The following is a 14963-nucleotide window of genomic DNA, read 5'->3' on the forward strand; positions in this document are numbered from 1 at the left end:
AGTTCTTTAAGAAAATAAGGTTGAAGGTATTATTGAGTGCTGCTCAAATATGGGCCAGAATTAAAAAATTGACGGGCCTGGAGTACTGCTCAACTCTGGCTCCTTTGTGGGACAGCCCGGGGCACCAAGTTGTTTGAAGGATAAATTGGCAGCCCCTCTTAAAACAGCTGGGTTCCTGGTCTGGGGAGATCTGGTCACTGAGGGAACACTTTTGCCCTGGGCATCATTTGATGAGAAAATGGAGGATGGTATGTCTAGATTTAAATATCTACGACTAAAGAGTTGGTCCCAGAGCTTTAACCCCTTCGATGCGGATGACAAAGCCAGCTCGTCATGGGCGTTACCTGCGCTACGCGGATGACGAGCTGGCTTTGTCACAAACCGCGCATTTTTGAAATTCCAGCGCACAGCGGGAAAACGCGGTAGCGCGGTAGTGGTTAATAAACCTACAGGTAACATTTTGAAACAACATTTGGTACAGAGAGGAGGAGCTACGCGCGCATCCGAGATGGCCGCGTGAGCACAGGGCTCCTGAGGACCCTCGCTGCCTCCCGCATTTATCCTGGATAATATCCTGATTTGATGGAAGGTCATTGAAGACACAACCCGGCTGACGTACAAGCAGGTTTTTGGGTCGGAATCGGACGCAGGGTCCCCGAGTTCTGCCGTCTTGAAATTTGTGGCCTTCTCCATGGAACAGCCTGGACCTTGAGTTGTAGCAGTGCCCAGGTCGTAACTTAACAACAACGGCTTGAGGGGATCAGACCACAGCCTCACTTCACTTTCGGTTTCGTTTCTCCAGCACACTGTCTCCTATCTGCGATGTGTCTGTTGATCGGACGGGCTCCGATGCCAGCTCCTTGAGTTTCGAGCTAGGGACTGTTTGGCTGTGGATTCAAATTGGCCCAACTTCGCCTCCTATATTCTTGTGTGTGAATTTTAAGGAGCTATTTGGACCAGATCCCAAGCCTCCCTCCGGGGCACCCGGCTCGCCATGACGGGCAAGCCCAAGGGTGAAAAACGGAAAGTCAAGACCACTATCCGTGGAGGTTCAACCCAGACGAATGTCATGGATCGCTACACACTTTCTAAAGGATCCCCTGGTGGTGCACCTAAGGCCCGGGAGGAGGCTGTCGACGATCCTGCTGTATTGGCGGAATTAACGCTACAGGACGTGATGGGCGCCATTGCTGGTATTCAGTCTTCTATTGGCCAACAGTATGAAGCCCTGGCTCTGAAGTTGGACACGGTGGCTATTGATGTCAACCTCATTCGAACTGATTTGGCCAAGACGAACGAGAAAGTGAAGTCATTAGACTTAAAGACATCCAGCCTTACCACGGATGTGTCCGACTTGCAAACAGAAGTGTGCAACCTTAGATCTGCTAATGACTTTTTTGCTCGTCGCTTGGAGGATTTTGAAGGCCGTGCACGGCGCAACAACGTGCGTATTATTAGGGTCCCGGAAGATTCTAGTTCACTCGCCACTGATCTTCGAGTGGAGGACCTCCGTCTTAATCATCTTGCACCCAAGGGCCTGAGCAAATTCTTTGCCATCGAACGTGCGCACAGAGTGCCAGGGGGACAGGCGAATCCCGGTTTTCCTCCCCGTCCGATTATTGCACGGATCTTCAACTTCAGAGAACGCGATGCCATTCTGCAGGCGGCACGGACAAGCGGCCCTATGCAGTTCGAGAACGCTGTTGTGAACTTTTATCCGGACTTCTCTCAATCGGTCCAGAAACAACAAATGGGATTTCAAGGGGTGAAACGGCGACTAAGACATGGAATTAAAATACGCCATGTTATTCCCGGCCCTCCTGCGTGTTGAATATGACAATCGAACATTCTTCTTTGTCAGGCCTGAGGAAGCGAGTGATTGGTTGGACACTTTGCCGGCTCGCCGTACCGGTCAGGAACATGCTGGTGGTGCTGAGGGGGGACTGATGGACCAAGAATGATTATGGTGCCTGTGTCCGGACCATTATTCAACGTGTTCAGCTGAGGCTCACTGACTTCCTTGATCATTCCATTCGTATCCTGGGAGGTAGCGGGGATGGCGGGACCCCTTTCCCCCTCTGGGGGTTTTCTTTGTGTAGATTAGTTCTTTGTTTGTAATTGTTAGGGCGACAGGCACACTGCAAATTGGGGTGGCTTTTGAGTTGGTGCAGGGGTGCAGGGTGGGGTGGAGTTGTATTGGGAACCTTGGGGGGAGGGAGGGCCATGTTTTGGGATTGTTTGTTTTTTCTTTTTCAAGGCACGGTACTTTCATTATCTTTGACATGGGTGTGATGCTCGTTTTGCGATGGGAGTTCATTGTGGAGCTGGATCGGGGATAGAGGGTTGAGGGTATTATGCTGGAATGTGAATGGGTTGGGTGATCGGATAAAGAGAGGGGTGGTCATGCAGCTGTTGCGGCGCCTTTCGCCTGATGTCGTTTTGCTACAAGAGACACACTTGATAGGAAATACTTGTCACGCTCTCAATAGACGGGGTTATCGTCTTGCTGCCCATCTGGATTTACATCTAGTTCTAGAGGAGTGGGTATTTTGCTTAGGGTTTCCCTCCCCCTCGAGGTTGACGATGTGATCCTTGATGCCAGGGGTCGATATGTTACACTTGTTGGGCGGTGGGAGGGAAAACCAATTTCGTTGGTGTCGGTGTATGTCCCTCCGGGCTTACAATCCACGACATTTACGGACCTGGGGCGGATGGTTCTGGGTCTCCCGGAGGGTGTTTTAATACTGGGTGGTGATTTTGACTCCGTCATTTCTGGCAGAATAGACCGCTATCCGCCCCGAGATCTTCCTGCTGCGCAATCCTAGTTGGGTGACTTCCTGGAAACATTGGGACTTATAGATTGTTGGAGACTAATGCATCCAGACCAAACACAGTTTATTTTCCATTCGAGAGCTCATGGTAGTCTTTCTAGATTGGATTATATCCTGATACCGGCTGCCCTGTCCCCTTCGATTGGAGAGATTAGACACTTGGCCCGGGGTATATCAGACCATTCCCCTATTTGGTTTCATTTTAATCTTAGCATCGGCGCCGAAGGGAGGGTGGCCCCGATTAACCCCTGGTATCTTCTTAATCCTAAAACTCACAATGAATTAATTAAATCATTTTATCTGTATTTTACTGAGAATGCTGGTTCTGTATCCTCGCCTGTTTGTTATGGGAAGCTTTTAAGACTGTGATCAGGGGATAGGCATTGTCTTTGGTGGGGTGTGCTAAGAAATGTAAGAATGAGGCAATTGTTCAGCTCGAGACTGAAATCACAGACCTGGAGACTGCATTGGAACGAGAAGTGTCTCGAGAAGCATTGCATGTCCTCCGCCTTAAACAATTAGAATATAAAACATTGGTTACTGATGCGGCAAAGATGATGAGTAGGGAACAGCAGGGACGGCTATATGATGTGGGTGATAAAGCAGGAAAATTGATTGCCTGGCTGGACAGAAGGGAGAGAGCTAGTCGAGTGGTTCCGGTGATTGAGACATGTGGTGGTGTGCGTGTAACGGACCCTGTTGAAATTGTTGAATGCTTTGCTGATTATTTTCGAGAGGTCTATACCTCGGTATCCGACAGGCCCGAGGAGGATTCGCAGTTGTTGCTTCGAGATATAGCACTTCCATGTTTGTCAGAATCGGATCGGGACTGTTTGGATGCCACGCCCTCGGTGGATGAGGTGGCTCTCGCGCTACGCTCGATTCGTTCCGGCAAGGCCCTGGGTCCCAATGGCCTTCCTGTTGAACTGTATAAATTACGCCCTGATACTCTAGCTCCCTATCTTCGTGATATGTTTTCGGCTGCGCGAGACGGTGGCTCCCTCCCCAGAGATCAGCGTCTTGCTACCATTGTGGTGATCCATAAGGAGGGTAAACCACGGGATCGCTGCTCGTCTTATAGACCCATTTTGCTCTTAAATGCGGAACCTAAGATCCTCGCCAAACTGCTTGCTAATCGTCTGATTACGGTTATTAGCAACCTGATTCATCCGGATCAATCGGGTTTTATCCCGCACCGTAACACGGCATTAAATTTGCGACGTTTGCATGGTGTTCTCGCGAGGGCTCCGACACTGCGCGAACCGGCCATCTTGGCGTCCTTGGACGCCACGATGGCCTTTGATACAATCGAATGGTCTTATCTCTGGGCGGTACTCGCCAAATTTGGATTCGGCGCTGGTTTTATTGGTTGAGTCAAACTCCTGTATGAAACGCCACTGGCACAGGTGGTGGTTAATGGCCGTGTCTCCGTGCCTTTTACTCTTGGGAGGGGCACGCGGCAGGGTTGTCCGCTGTCCCCGCTCCTCTGTGCTTTGGCGTTGGAGCCACTCGCACCGTGGCTACGGTGGGAACCTTCGATGAAGGGTATACGCTGGACGCCGGAATTTGAAGACCGCATTTACGCGGATGATATTTTATTATACCTTACATCTCCCCAAAAATCGCTCAACGTATTGTTTGACATACTTAACTCCTTCGGGAAGAACTCGGGCCTTATCATTAATTAGTCAAAATCCTACATTTATGTACTTGCGGGTGATGTCCCTCGTTTGCCGCGGGGCTGTCCCATTCAGTTGTCGCAGTCTGGCTTTAAGTACTTGGGTGTGTTTATCTCGTTGGATCCGGCGGTTCGCTATGAACGCAATTTACTCCCCCCACTCCAAAGGTTGCGCTCCGATGTAGCGCGTTGGCGTAAATTATCGTTATCTCCCCTAGGGAGTGCGGCCCTTTTTAAAATGATGTCCTTACCGCGGTTCCTACATGCACTTCAGAATAGTTTTGATGTCATCCCGTCGAAATATTTCCGGGAAGTAGAATCGTTGCAGAGGCAATCAATATGGGACGGACGTTCACGCATCGCTCTTCCAAAATTGACACTTCCCTGGTATGATGGCGGTATAGCGCTCCCGGATATTCGTAGGTATTATTGGGCCTCCCACCTTGCTGCCATCAACCACGGGATGTATGGCCCGGCGTTGAACTCAGCATTTGAAATGGATAAGTGGCTGCTCCCGGGTGGTGATTACTACAGGACGCTTTATTCGGGACCCTCGCGTTCACAACTCTCGGGACCTACCGCCATAGCCGTGCGGGTATGGCATAGCGCGACGGCGGCTATGGGCTGGAGTGATAAACTAACTGGTGCAACTCCGCTCTATGCCTCTGCAAAGTTGGGTGGCCTATGGAGGACGAAGGGATTTGATAAATGGGACACGATCGGTATTAGTAAAGTGCGTGATCTCTGGGTTAATGGAGAGGTGAAGACCTTCTCGGCTCTGCAAGTAGAGTATAAGCTGAGTGACAGGGAAACATTTCGTTATGTCCAGGTACGCCATGCTCTGAACTCTGTGTTGCCAGTGGGTAGTGATATTCCGGATTCCTCCCCCCTCGAAGATCGTATACCAGACGGTTATGTGCCAGACAGTACTATCTCGTTGTTCTATAAGAAAAGGATCAATGACCGATCGAGTCTGCTTGATCGCCTTCGTGAAGCTTAGATTGCTGATGGTATTGAACTGGATGATGAGGACTGGCAGTCCGCGATCTCCTCTCCCAGGGAGGTGGCGATTCCGGCCCGCCTCCGTCTGGTCCAACTCAAGATCCTCCACAGAATCTATGTCACCGGTCCCCGTCTGATCCATATGGGCTACTCCACGGACGGCATGTGTAGGCATGGGTGTGGTCTCCTTGGCACCTATCTCCATATCATATGGGAATGCCCTGAGGTGGTGCGATTTTGGAAAAGTATACATGAGGTGATGGATGAAGTAACGGGTGTTGTGATGATGCCGGAAGCCCGACAATGTTTATTGAATGTGTGGGGTCCGAATGATTATGACGTGTTGCAGCTTCGATGGGTGACTCTTGCCAATATGGTTGCGAAGAGGGATATTGCGCAGTTGTGGGGGTCCCCGAGGCCGCCTACAGTGACTGCTTGGAAAGAGAGTTTGGACTGGTGCATGTTCAGAGAGAAGACAGTGTATATGGCAAGAGGCAGACCTAAAAAATGGGGGAAGATTTGGAACCAGTGGAACTTATACCGTGGAGATATCTGTACGCCCCCACTCACTGCGATTCCTAGTCCTTCCCAGTCGCCCTGACCTACATTCCTTCCAGCTGTGGTATATTGTGCTGTTCATATGCAATTCTACCTTTGGCCCCCTCCCCTCATCTGTATTCAAAAAGTATTTTCTCCTGTTGTCATATATCTCCCGTCCTCCTTGAGCGCGGGCCCCATGGCTGTATTATTGCTGTATTGCCTTGATTGTTTGTTTGATGTGTTGTTTTTCTTTGTTTTATATAATAAAAAGTTACAAAAAAAAAAAACATTTGGTACAGAAGCCAGTAGGAAAGAAAGAAGTATTGTTCTTCTACTGGTCTATTGAAGAGACCATTGATGGAGATTTCAGATGAGCCGAGGAATTATGGGGAGATTCTCTTCCGGTTACAGACTGGGCAGACTTGTGGCAAACCTCCTTTAACACCTTGTTTACAGTTGTGAAACCAGCCTTGTTCAGAAGAAACCACTATTTCACCACACATTGGGCCTATTTATCCCTGGCGAGACTTACTAAAATATCTAAGGCCCCCCCGTCACCTGTAAAAAGTGCCACATGGAAAATGCCCCAGACACACATATGTTTTCGGACTGCCCAGCTATTTCAGAATTCTGCAAGGAAGTAGGGAACACTCTTACGGTTATTCTAGGGTGCCCAGTATGCATCTCCCTCAGGCTCATTATCTTTGGCATATTAAGTGAAATCATAGGCTTGAGCAAAGGCTTTTTATTCTATGCCAATCTGCTGGCCAGACGAGAAATATACAAGAGATGGGCTGAGACCATACCCCCCAAGCATCAAGATTGGCTTCCTCTTTGTATAAAACCTCCAGAACTGATTTGGATAGACTGGGAAATAGTAGGAAGAAAGCTATTTGGGATTGCCTGATAAACTGGTCTCCTGGTTAAACAGCAACTATTTGCTTTGCGCTAATAAGATCACTCACATAATCCCTGATCCTATTATTAAGCCTCACGGGAAGCTGTTGGGCTGTGTTGCGTCTTTTTGTTAGTCTTGGTCTTCGGGCTCAATTGCGAAAAGCCTCACAGCAACAGTCACCGGTTTTAAGTAATCAGAAGAGAGCATGATCACTCTCTCCTCGACAACGAGAGGTCAGCAACAGGAAGGGGGTATGTCTGCCACTGGTAGGCGGGCGACAGAGATGCGGGGTCTGTACCTCGTGGGCCTACATCTCATAACTAAGTAACACTGGCAGCCTCCCAGTCTCCTAGGTGTCTGGGGTTGGAGGCGAATGAGGAATAAAAATAAATAAATAATAATACATCTAATAGGCAATGTCTTTAGACCAATCTTTTCATAAAAACATTATAGGTACATGATACTCAAATCCATTTTATACATCTGAATTAAAACAAATATGACAAAAAACAATATATCAGTACATTTGAATAAAAAAATTATGTTTTCAAAGGACAATGTGTTTTAATTCAGATGTATAATATAGATTTGAGTATCATGTACCTGTATGTTTTTATGAAAAGTTTGGTCTAAAGACATTGTCAATTAGCTGTATTATTGTGATGATTTTTAACCAATGTTACATAGAAGTGCAATCAAAAGCAGGTCTTTGTTTGCATTATGTGTAATAAAATATACATATTCAAATATACTAGACACAACATTTAAATATTGTTATGCAGATTCTGCTTCAGGGCAAACTATTTAAAGTTTAGTGAATGTGACACACAAGGGAATTTCGTTATTTGACAAGTGTTAACTACCCGATCCCTTTTGGTCTAACTGGGGTAAAGTCTCTCTTTTTTGGGGTTTTATTTTTTAACAGCGTTCATTTTGAATTCGTGAGAGGCCCTTCACACCAGAGTTATCATGAAAGCTGCTGAGAGCTGTGACTGAGATGCAGCTTTGCAGGCCCCGACATCCTTCCTAAGAAGGAAGATCGCTGCGCAGACAGATGTGTGCAGGCATGTACACTGAGACAAAGTGCATTCATTAATTCACTGATGCTGGTATGAAGTATGGGGTTAGATCATTCCAACTGGTCTGGTAGAAGGGTACTCCCACCATGCTCTCGCTAGTGTAGGGATAGTAGAGATAGATAAGAGTAACATTAGGCACAACTAACATGGTTAAATAGTTTTTTGTGTTTTTCAATATTCTAATAACGCTTATAACAATGATGTGTCCCATCTGTCTAATGATCGCAGGTCATGTTTTATTTACAAGGATTATATAATTTCAATAAACATTTGAAAATGTATTATTGTCTCTTCTCTTTGTGAAACATTGGACATACAAAGTGATAAACAAAAGCATTAGATCTGTTTCGACTAATTCCTTGGGAATAATTGTGGTGAAGCTTGAGGTTACAGACAGCATCTAAGACTCTTGAGGTTTGGGAGTTTAGATGTGGTACTGTCAGCTAGCCGAACCAACATTTACTGCTGAGTTTAGAAGACTGAAATCATTCAGTATGAAGCGTTTGTTGATCTAATACTAAGTCCTACAAAATTTGTAGGAACCATAAAACATCCTCTTAAATGTGATGCCTGGTTGAGGCCGCAGATCAGTCATGCTTGGTCTCTGCAGAGAAGGGTGACAAGGAGGACCATATCATGTTCAAGTGATAAAGTGGTTGAACAGCATTTACTGTCTGTGTAGCATCCACCTCTGTCCGCTCTTCTCCAGCGCCAAACTCCTGCTCTGGTGTAGCTGTCAAGGCTTGTTGCACATGCTGAACCCACTGTGTTGAAGGGTGCTTCAATACAGAATGTATACACCAGGAGACAGTGCTCTTCCTTGGCTGTGTAAATGCTTGAAGACAATGGTGCAGACAAGGCAGACAGTGGTACATGTGCTGGGCCTGAATAGGAAGTGACTCTGCTCCCAGCCAATTTGATTGTAGATATGATGAGGCCCAACCCATACATGCAAACAGATCGGATTCAGGTGGGTGACTCCAGATTTTTAAAACTAAAAATGGCTTTATTTTAGGTGTCTCCCCAATACAATGGCTGCTGCTGCAATATAGGCCAATAGGAAAAATACATGCCCAGATTGCTTTTTACAAAATCTTCTAGTTAAGAAATGTTGGCATGTACGCCCCCCTGTGCCCATCGCCTTAGCCTGACTATGCCAACTTTTTGGTTTCCAAAAACAGGCAGGAAGGATCTCTACCCCTGCAAGTACTTGGGCCTTGCAGCGGCTCCTCTCTCACCATTCAGGAACCCATAAAATCGGATTAAAAACAGAACACAATAAAATTAGGAAAAACTAAAAAACAAACCAGAGGCTTTTCACTTATGGGGAGAGACAAAAATACAGGCTGTCCGAGCCCTCCCGGGCCTTTCCCTCCTGTGGCTTATGAGCAGTTGCACTAACGCTACATACTCATTCTCAATCCCAAACTCTCTCTCCCCCACTCTGTTTTTTTACTTTCCCTCTCTCTATCTCTCTCTCTCTCGCTCTCATTGTGCTCTACAGACTAGTGCAGAGATTTGCAGTATAAGCTCTGAAGATGTCTCTATGTTCATTCTAGTGCATGATGCACAGTAGGACAGGCATGCACCACAAACCCGAGGAGAGGTGTACTGTGATAGTAGTGTGGTGATCTCAGCACTCTAGTAGGGAAACATATAACACCATACCTTTACTTTGATGTTAAGTGGTTGCTTCACCACATTTGATAGTTGTTATTTTCCTTAACGTACTTCTCCATTGCCTTTGGTTGTTTGTATTCAGGTTTCTGGGTGTAATGTTCATATGTTTGGTTAAACTAGCATCCCTGATAAACAGACAATCTAAAAAAAAGTCTACTGGGACACTGAAAGCCACAGAACTCAAGACCATTTAACATCTTGTTTGTTAAGAGATCGATTCAGATCTTGTAAGGTACTGGTGGTTCTGTCATCTAGCCCAAACCTAGACCTCGACAAGCGAAGCATCCAAATAACATCCAAATAACTTGACACACATCTATAGACTACTGAGTACTTTTCAAAATGTGGTTTATAATTGCAGAATCAAGAATGAGAAAAGTACTCTGCGAATCTCCGACAATTGAATTGACAATGGACCGAGCTGGACCCACAGGACGAACTATATGCTAAATGTATCTTTTTTCTTGATTTGTACCTTGATTCAAATGTGTCGTTTTGATTGTGACTGCTTTCCTGACTCTGTTTTTATTCCTAATAAAATCTTATGTTAAAAAAAAAGAATGAGAAAAGTAGTGTGCCATCTGCAGGGATGTTATATTTAGCTTCTTATAACAAACAGGTTCGGACAGTGGACCACTCACGCACAAAGTACAGCACCAATCCAAATATCACCGGATTAATCAAATTTCTAATAGGTCAGCGTGCTTTTTTCCATATGCTCCCTGTCCCAAGAGCATTACCCAAACTTGGGTATAAAGTCTTTTTTTTCTAGATGGAAAAGCACCACTACAAGAATAAATCTCTTCCAATCATGAGCGGATAATAAATCTTTCAAATGTCCTTTTATATAGACGCTGAGTCGTGATATGCAAAAATCAAATGTTCTTTTAATGGTCCATTTAGAGACAAGACACCAGCCAACGCGTTTCGTTCTGTCACCAGAATTTCTTCAGGGCTGTGAGTTAAAAAACATACAAGAATAACACTATAAATGCCACACCAAACAATATACACATATACATATCTAAAGCATATACAGTGCCTACAGGTTAAAACACAATTCATGCAATATTATACAATTCACAACATACAGTGACACATACAATTTCCTATACACAAAGTTTCTACGTTCGCACTATCCTTAGTTAAAAACATTTTTGATGTCACAATTGTTATCAAAAATTTACTTTCAACACTTGTAATCTAGCTCTAGGCCATTTTATATCAAAGTTCTAATCATACTCATCAGCGTCATTTGTTACGTAGTTCACCAAACAAAAATGGCCTAGAGCTAGATTACAAGTGTTGAAAGTAAATTTTTGATAACAATTGTGACATCAAAAATGTTTTTAACTAAGGATAGTGCGAACGTAGAAACTTTGTGTATAGGAAATTGTATGTGTCACTGTATGTTGTGAATTGTATAATATTGCATGAATTGTGTTTTAACCTGTAGGCACTGTATATGCTTTAGATATGTATATGTGTATATTGTTTGGTGTGGCATTTATAGTGTTATTCTTGTATGTTTTTTAACTCACAGCCCTGAAGAAGTTCTGGTGACAGAACGAAACGCGTTGGCTGGTGTCTTGTCTCTAAATGGACCATTAAAAGAACATTTGATTTTTGCATATCACGACTCAGCGTCTATATAAAAAGACATTTGAAAGATTTATTATCCGCTCATGATTGGAAGAGATTTATTCTTGTAGTGGTGCTTTTCCATCTAGAAATTTTTTTTTTTTTATATTTAGCGATCATGTTGAATACAGTACTGCAGTGCACGCCCAGGAGTAATTCAATGCATAGAAAATAATTTTACCTTAAGACGTGTGTCTTTGTGCTCCATGAACCTCAAGTCGTTGTTAAAGACACGGGTGGCAATCCACTTGTTTATTGGCACGAGAAGAGATGTGAGTCCAAGGCCCGCCAGGGATGCCAGTCCTACTTGTTGGTACAGCAGATAGAAGGCAACAGAAAACTCGATGGGCAGAATCCAGATTTCATGAAAGGCAGAGCAGAAGTTGGTCAGCTTTTCCGAGTCAGAGCTGATAAAGTTCACGACTTCACCCGTTGAGAAGCAAGACAGGCTCCTGCTGTTGGCCTTCACAGTTTTGCGGTAGATGGTGGACACAGCTGCAGCTCTGACCATCAGCTCCACCTTGTGCACTTCATAATCAAATTGATTGTGCAATAGGGCACCAAAAAAAGAACAGGCAAAGAGCCCGAAGGCATAGAGTAGTCCGTAGCTCAAAGGTTCATGGCGGTTCTCCATAAAATTCACCAACCGATTGAGCAAAAGAGGTCCTGCAAAGGCCATGATGCTGACTACTACCCTGACAATCCCTAGTGAGAAGTATCTCAGACCATAGGCTGAGCTGAGTACAGACAAGAAGCGTACCTCCTTTTGGATTTCTGAAGTACCATGGGGAAGAAAACTCAGATCTACTTCATCTGTGGGACTGAGAAGTCTACTGCTTCCATCTTGGTTGGCCAAACTGGATATCCCCTTCAGGGTGGCTTTCTTTCTTTGCCAGCAGGTATTGAAGTGCTTGCAGATTATTTGCGTTTGGAGATTGTATGGTAAATGATAGACATCATCAGGCTGCTTCAGCTCTTTTTGGTATCCACGTTTCAATAAAGGATTCATCCAGTGGAAGAAAAAACGTGAAAGCCAACTCTCATTATTTTCATCAATCCTCTGCCACTTGGGCACTAGGGCCTCTGAATCAGTCAGAAGAGGGGTGCAAACCAAGGGGTCTTTTATGGTGACAAAGGCTTGGTGAGCGGGAATAGGAGCCATGAACACAAGTATGCAGGCGGCAACAGAGGCCAGCGAAAATATGTTTCAAAATGGGTCTAGGAAGCATTGTCTATGACGCCATCCCATTATGACTATACCACTCAAACAGGAAGATCATGAATGGCACAAGAAGGAGCACCAAGACCATCAAAACCAAGGGGCATATGGGGGTGCAATTTGCCGATCTGTGGAGCCTGAATAGAGCTATGCATGAGTGATCCAGGCTAGTGCTGAGATTCCACCAGTCAACACTTCCAAGGCAAATTTTTCCTCCTTTAGAAAAACAGGCTCCAGGATAAAACTGATGAACAGCAAAGAGAAATAAAACAGTGATCCAGCACTTCGAAGCAAGCCTGCGACGATGTTCAGATTCAGGAAACCTACAATAAACAAGGAATAATGTTAGGGAATACAACATCTATTTATCTACAAAAAGATGTATAGGATGAGGGCTATTAACCAAGGAAAATGAACACAAATCAAATGAGATTGAGGAAGACTACAGCTTAAATCTAAGAAGTCTAAAAATATCTTATTTTACGAGTTATGTTCTATGTGGATCATCATCAAAAAGATATCCTCCAGATTCTCAAGGAACTTGCTATCCATTCCGGTTTTACATCCATAGTCCTCCCTATGCAAGAGTTGTCTTACATGTAGACGATAACACACCCACAACCTGTAAGTGAAATAGCAGATGCATAGACCCGAAAAGAGACAGAGAAGGGATTAACAGTGAGAAAAGATTAGACAGGGGAAGGAAGAAAGAGGGAGATGAATGGAAGGCCTAGTGAGGGTACGACAGAAGGAGGATCAGCTCATGTATGCTACTTTTCTGCAGTAGCGAGTGTCTTCCAATGAGGGTTAGAACCAGTACTTGTGGAGTGGTTATGTCAGATCACTAAACGTCTTGGAGATGCTTGTGTATAGGAACTGTCCATCAGTTCAGTCGCTATTAGAGAGACCAAGTAAAGGACTCCTAATCAAGAGAGACCAGCTAAAGGGCTCCTAATCCAGGTCTAATGAACTGAACAGAGAATTGTGCCTAGGAGTATTGCATCAGCAGGTTCAATCTAAGGTTTAACACCAACACCTTAAGAACCACCTGAAGGTTCTCCGAGGTTTTGGGGCCCTGATACAACATTACATAGTCCGATTTTAGCACAAAGCATCCTAAGATAAATTCACATGTCAAGGGTACAGGCTCCTGTGTAGTTCATGCATGATTAGATCTCTATGTCCTTGTGTAAACAAGAAATACAGAGACTAAAGGTAGCAACATTGAAGACAATGTTGTGGGGCTAGGCTAGTGAAAAAATAAATGGGGCCTATCACATCACAAATTACTTTCTTCTCTGCGTCCACATAGTGGGTGTAGCCTTCCATGACACTGATCCCTAGGAGACACACCACAGTGGATACCTCTAGGGTACTTGGTGTAAGACATTAGTCTGTGAAGAAGAACTCAAAGTAGTCTGGGCGGGGTGCGTTAGGGTGCTTATCTAGAGGATATCTAGGGGTTGGAGAATCTATGTAACTGAGTGGCCCATTTGGTAATGCTTAATTTGCCACTGGAGATCGGGTATTGGTTGAGGGTCCCATGAATACCTGTGACATGTCTATGACTTTAATAAAATAAAAGATGCCTAAATCTGCACTCTTTCTTCAAAAGAACAAATAAAAGTCTTCGGAGCACACAGAGCACATGTTTATGTTGCTAGGAAAGAACTCATAGCCAAAATCAATCAAATGCTTAAGAAATGTATACAAAAGCAACCTGGACAGTATCTCATAACACAGCGATGCAAATGATTTCCTATATTTTATCATATTCCAGTTCCATAAGTATGTCATTTTTTGCCATGTCTTCATAATTTTCTTCAAAGGTAGGACTGAAGCCTTAGTTTCCATCCAGATACTTTTCATTGATTGCTTGTGCCATGAGGACATTAGAAGTACGAAATAATTTATAAACCACTGCAACACATTTCGAAGAAAACCCCTTCTTCAGGAGAGCAATCGTCATAATCCAAAGAATAATGACAACCTATAGACAAAGGTAAATAAAAGTGAACTAAGGGTTCAATTCTGGCATTTAAGAAAATCGTTTGCAAACTACTTACATACTAACTGAATTAGTTTTGTGCTCCTGCAATAGATCTTCTTGCACTAAAGTTTTTTTAAGAATGAAATTAGGCGCTATGGTGTAATTTCAGGAATTTAGCGTAACAAGCGTAAATTGCCAGAAATTGCACAAGATTATGCTGGTATAACAAAAATGTTACCTGGGCCCATTCAGGACCTTGGTGATATGTACATTCCTGTGACAACCATTCCCACTTTTGCTTGCCCAGTTTTCCTCTTTTTTTCAGAGGGAATTTCCGGTGACAGCCTGTCCATTTCCTCTGCGTGTTAACCCTGCAGCCTCATCCATGTGCTACTTATTTTTTCC

At 44.5% G+C, this 14963-nt stretch overlaps 1 protein-coding gene across 1 annotated transcript in view; it reads right to left on the reverse strand.

Moving 5' to 3' along the window:
- The window catches only part of LOC144762194 (ATP-binding cassette sub-family C member 10-like), a 681473-nt gene extending 668353 nt beyond the window's left edge, over positions 1–13120 (reverse strand). Inside the window, 5 exon segments of the mRNA XM_078647347.1 lie at positions 11531–12536; positions 12538–12721; positions 12724–12818; positions 12820–12891; positions 13053–13120. Of these exon segments, the coding sequence (XP_078503473.1) occupies positions 11531–12536; positions 12538–12721; positions 12724–12818; positions 12820–12891; positions 13053–13120 (1425 nt within the window).
- Positions 13121–14963: the final 1843 nt, after the last annotated feature.

This window comes from Lissotriton helveticus, chromosome 6, assembly GCF_964261635.1.
Source record: "Lissotriton helveticus chromosome 6, aLisHel1.1, whole genome shotgun sequence".
In the NCBI taxonomy this organism is placed as follows: Eukaryota; Metazoa; Chordata; class Amphibia; order Caudata; family Salamandridae; genus Lissotriton; species Lissotriton helveticus.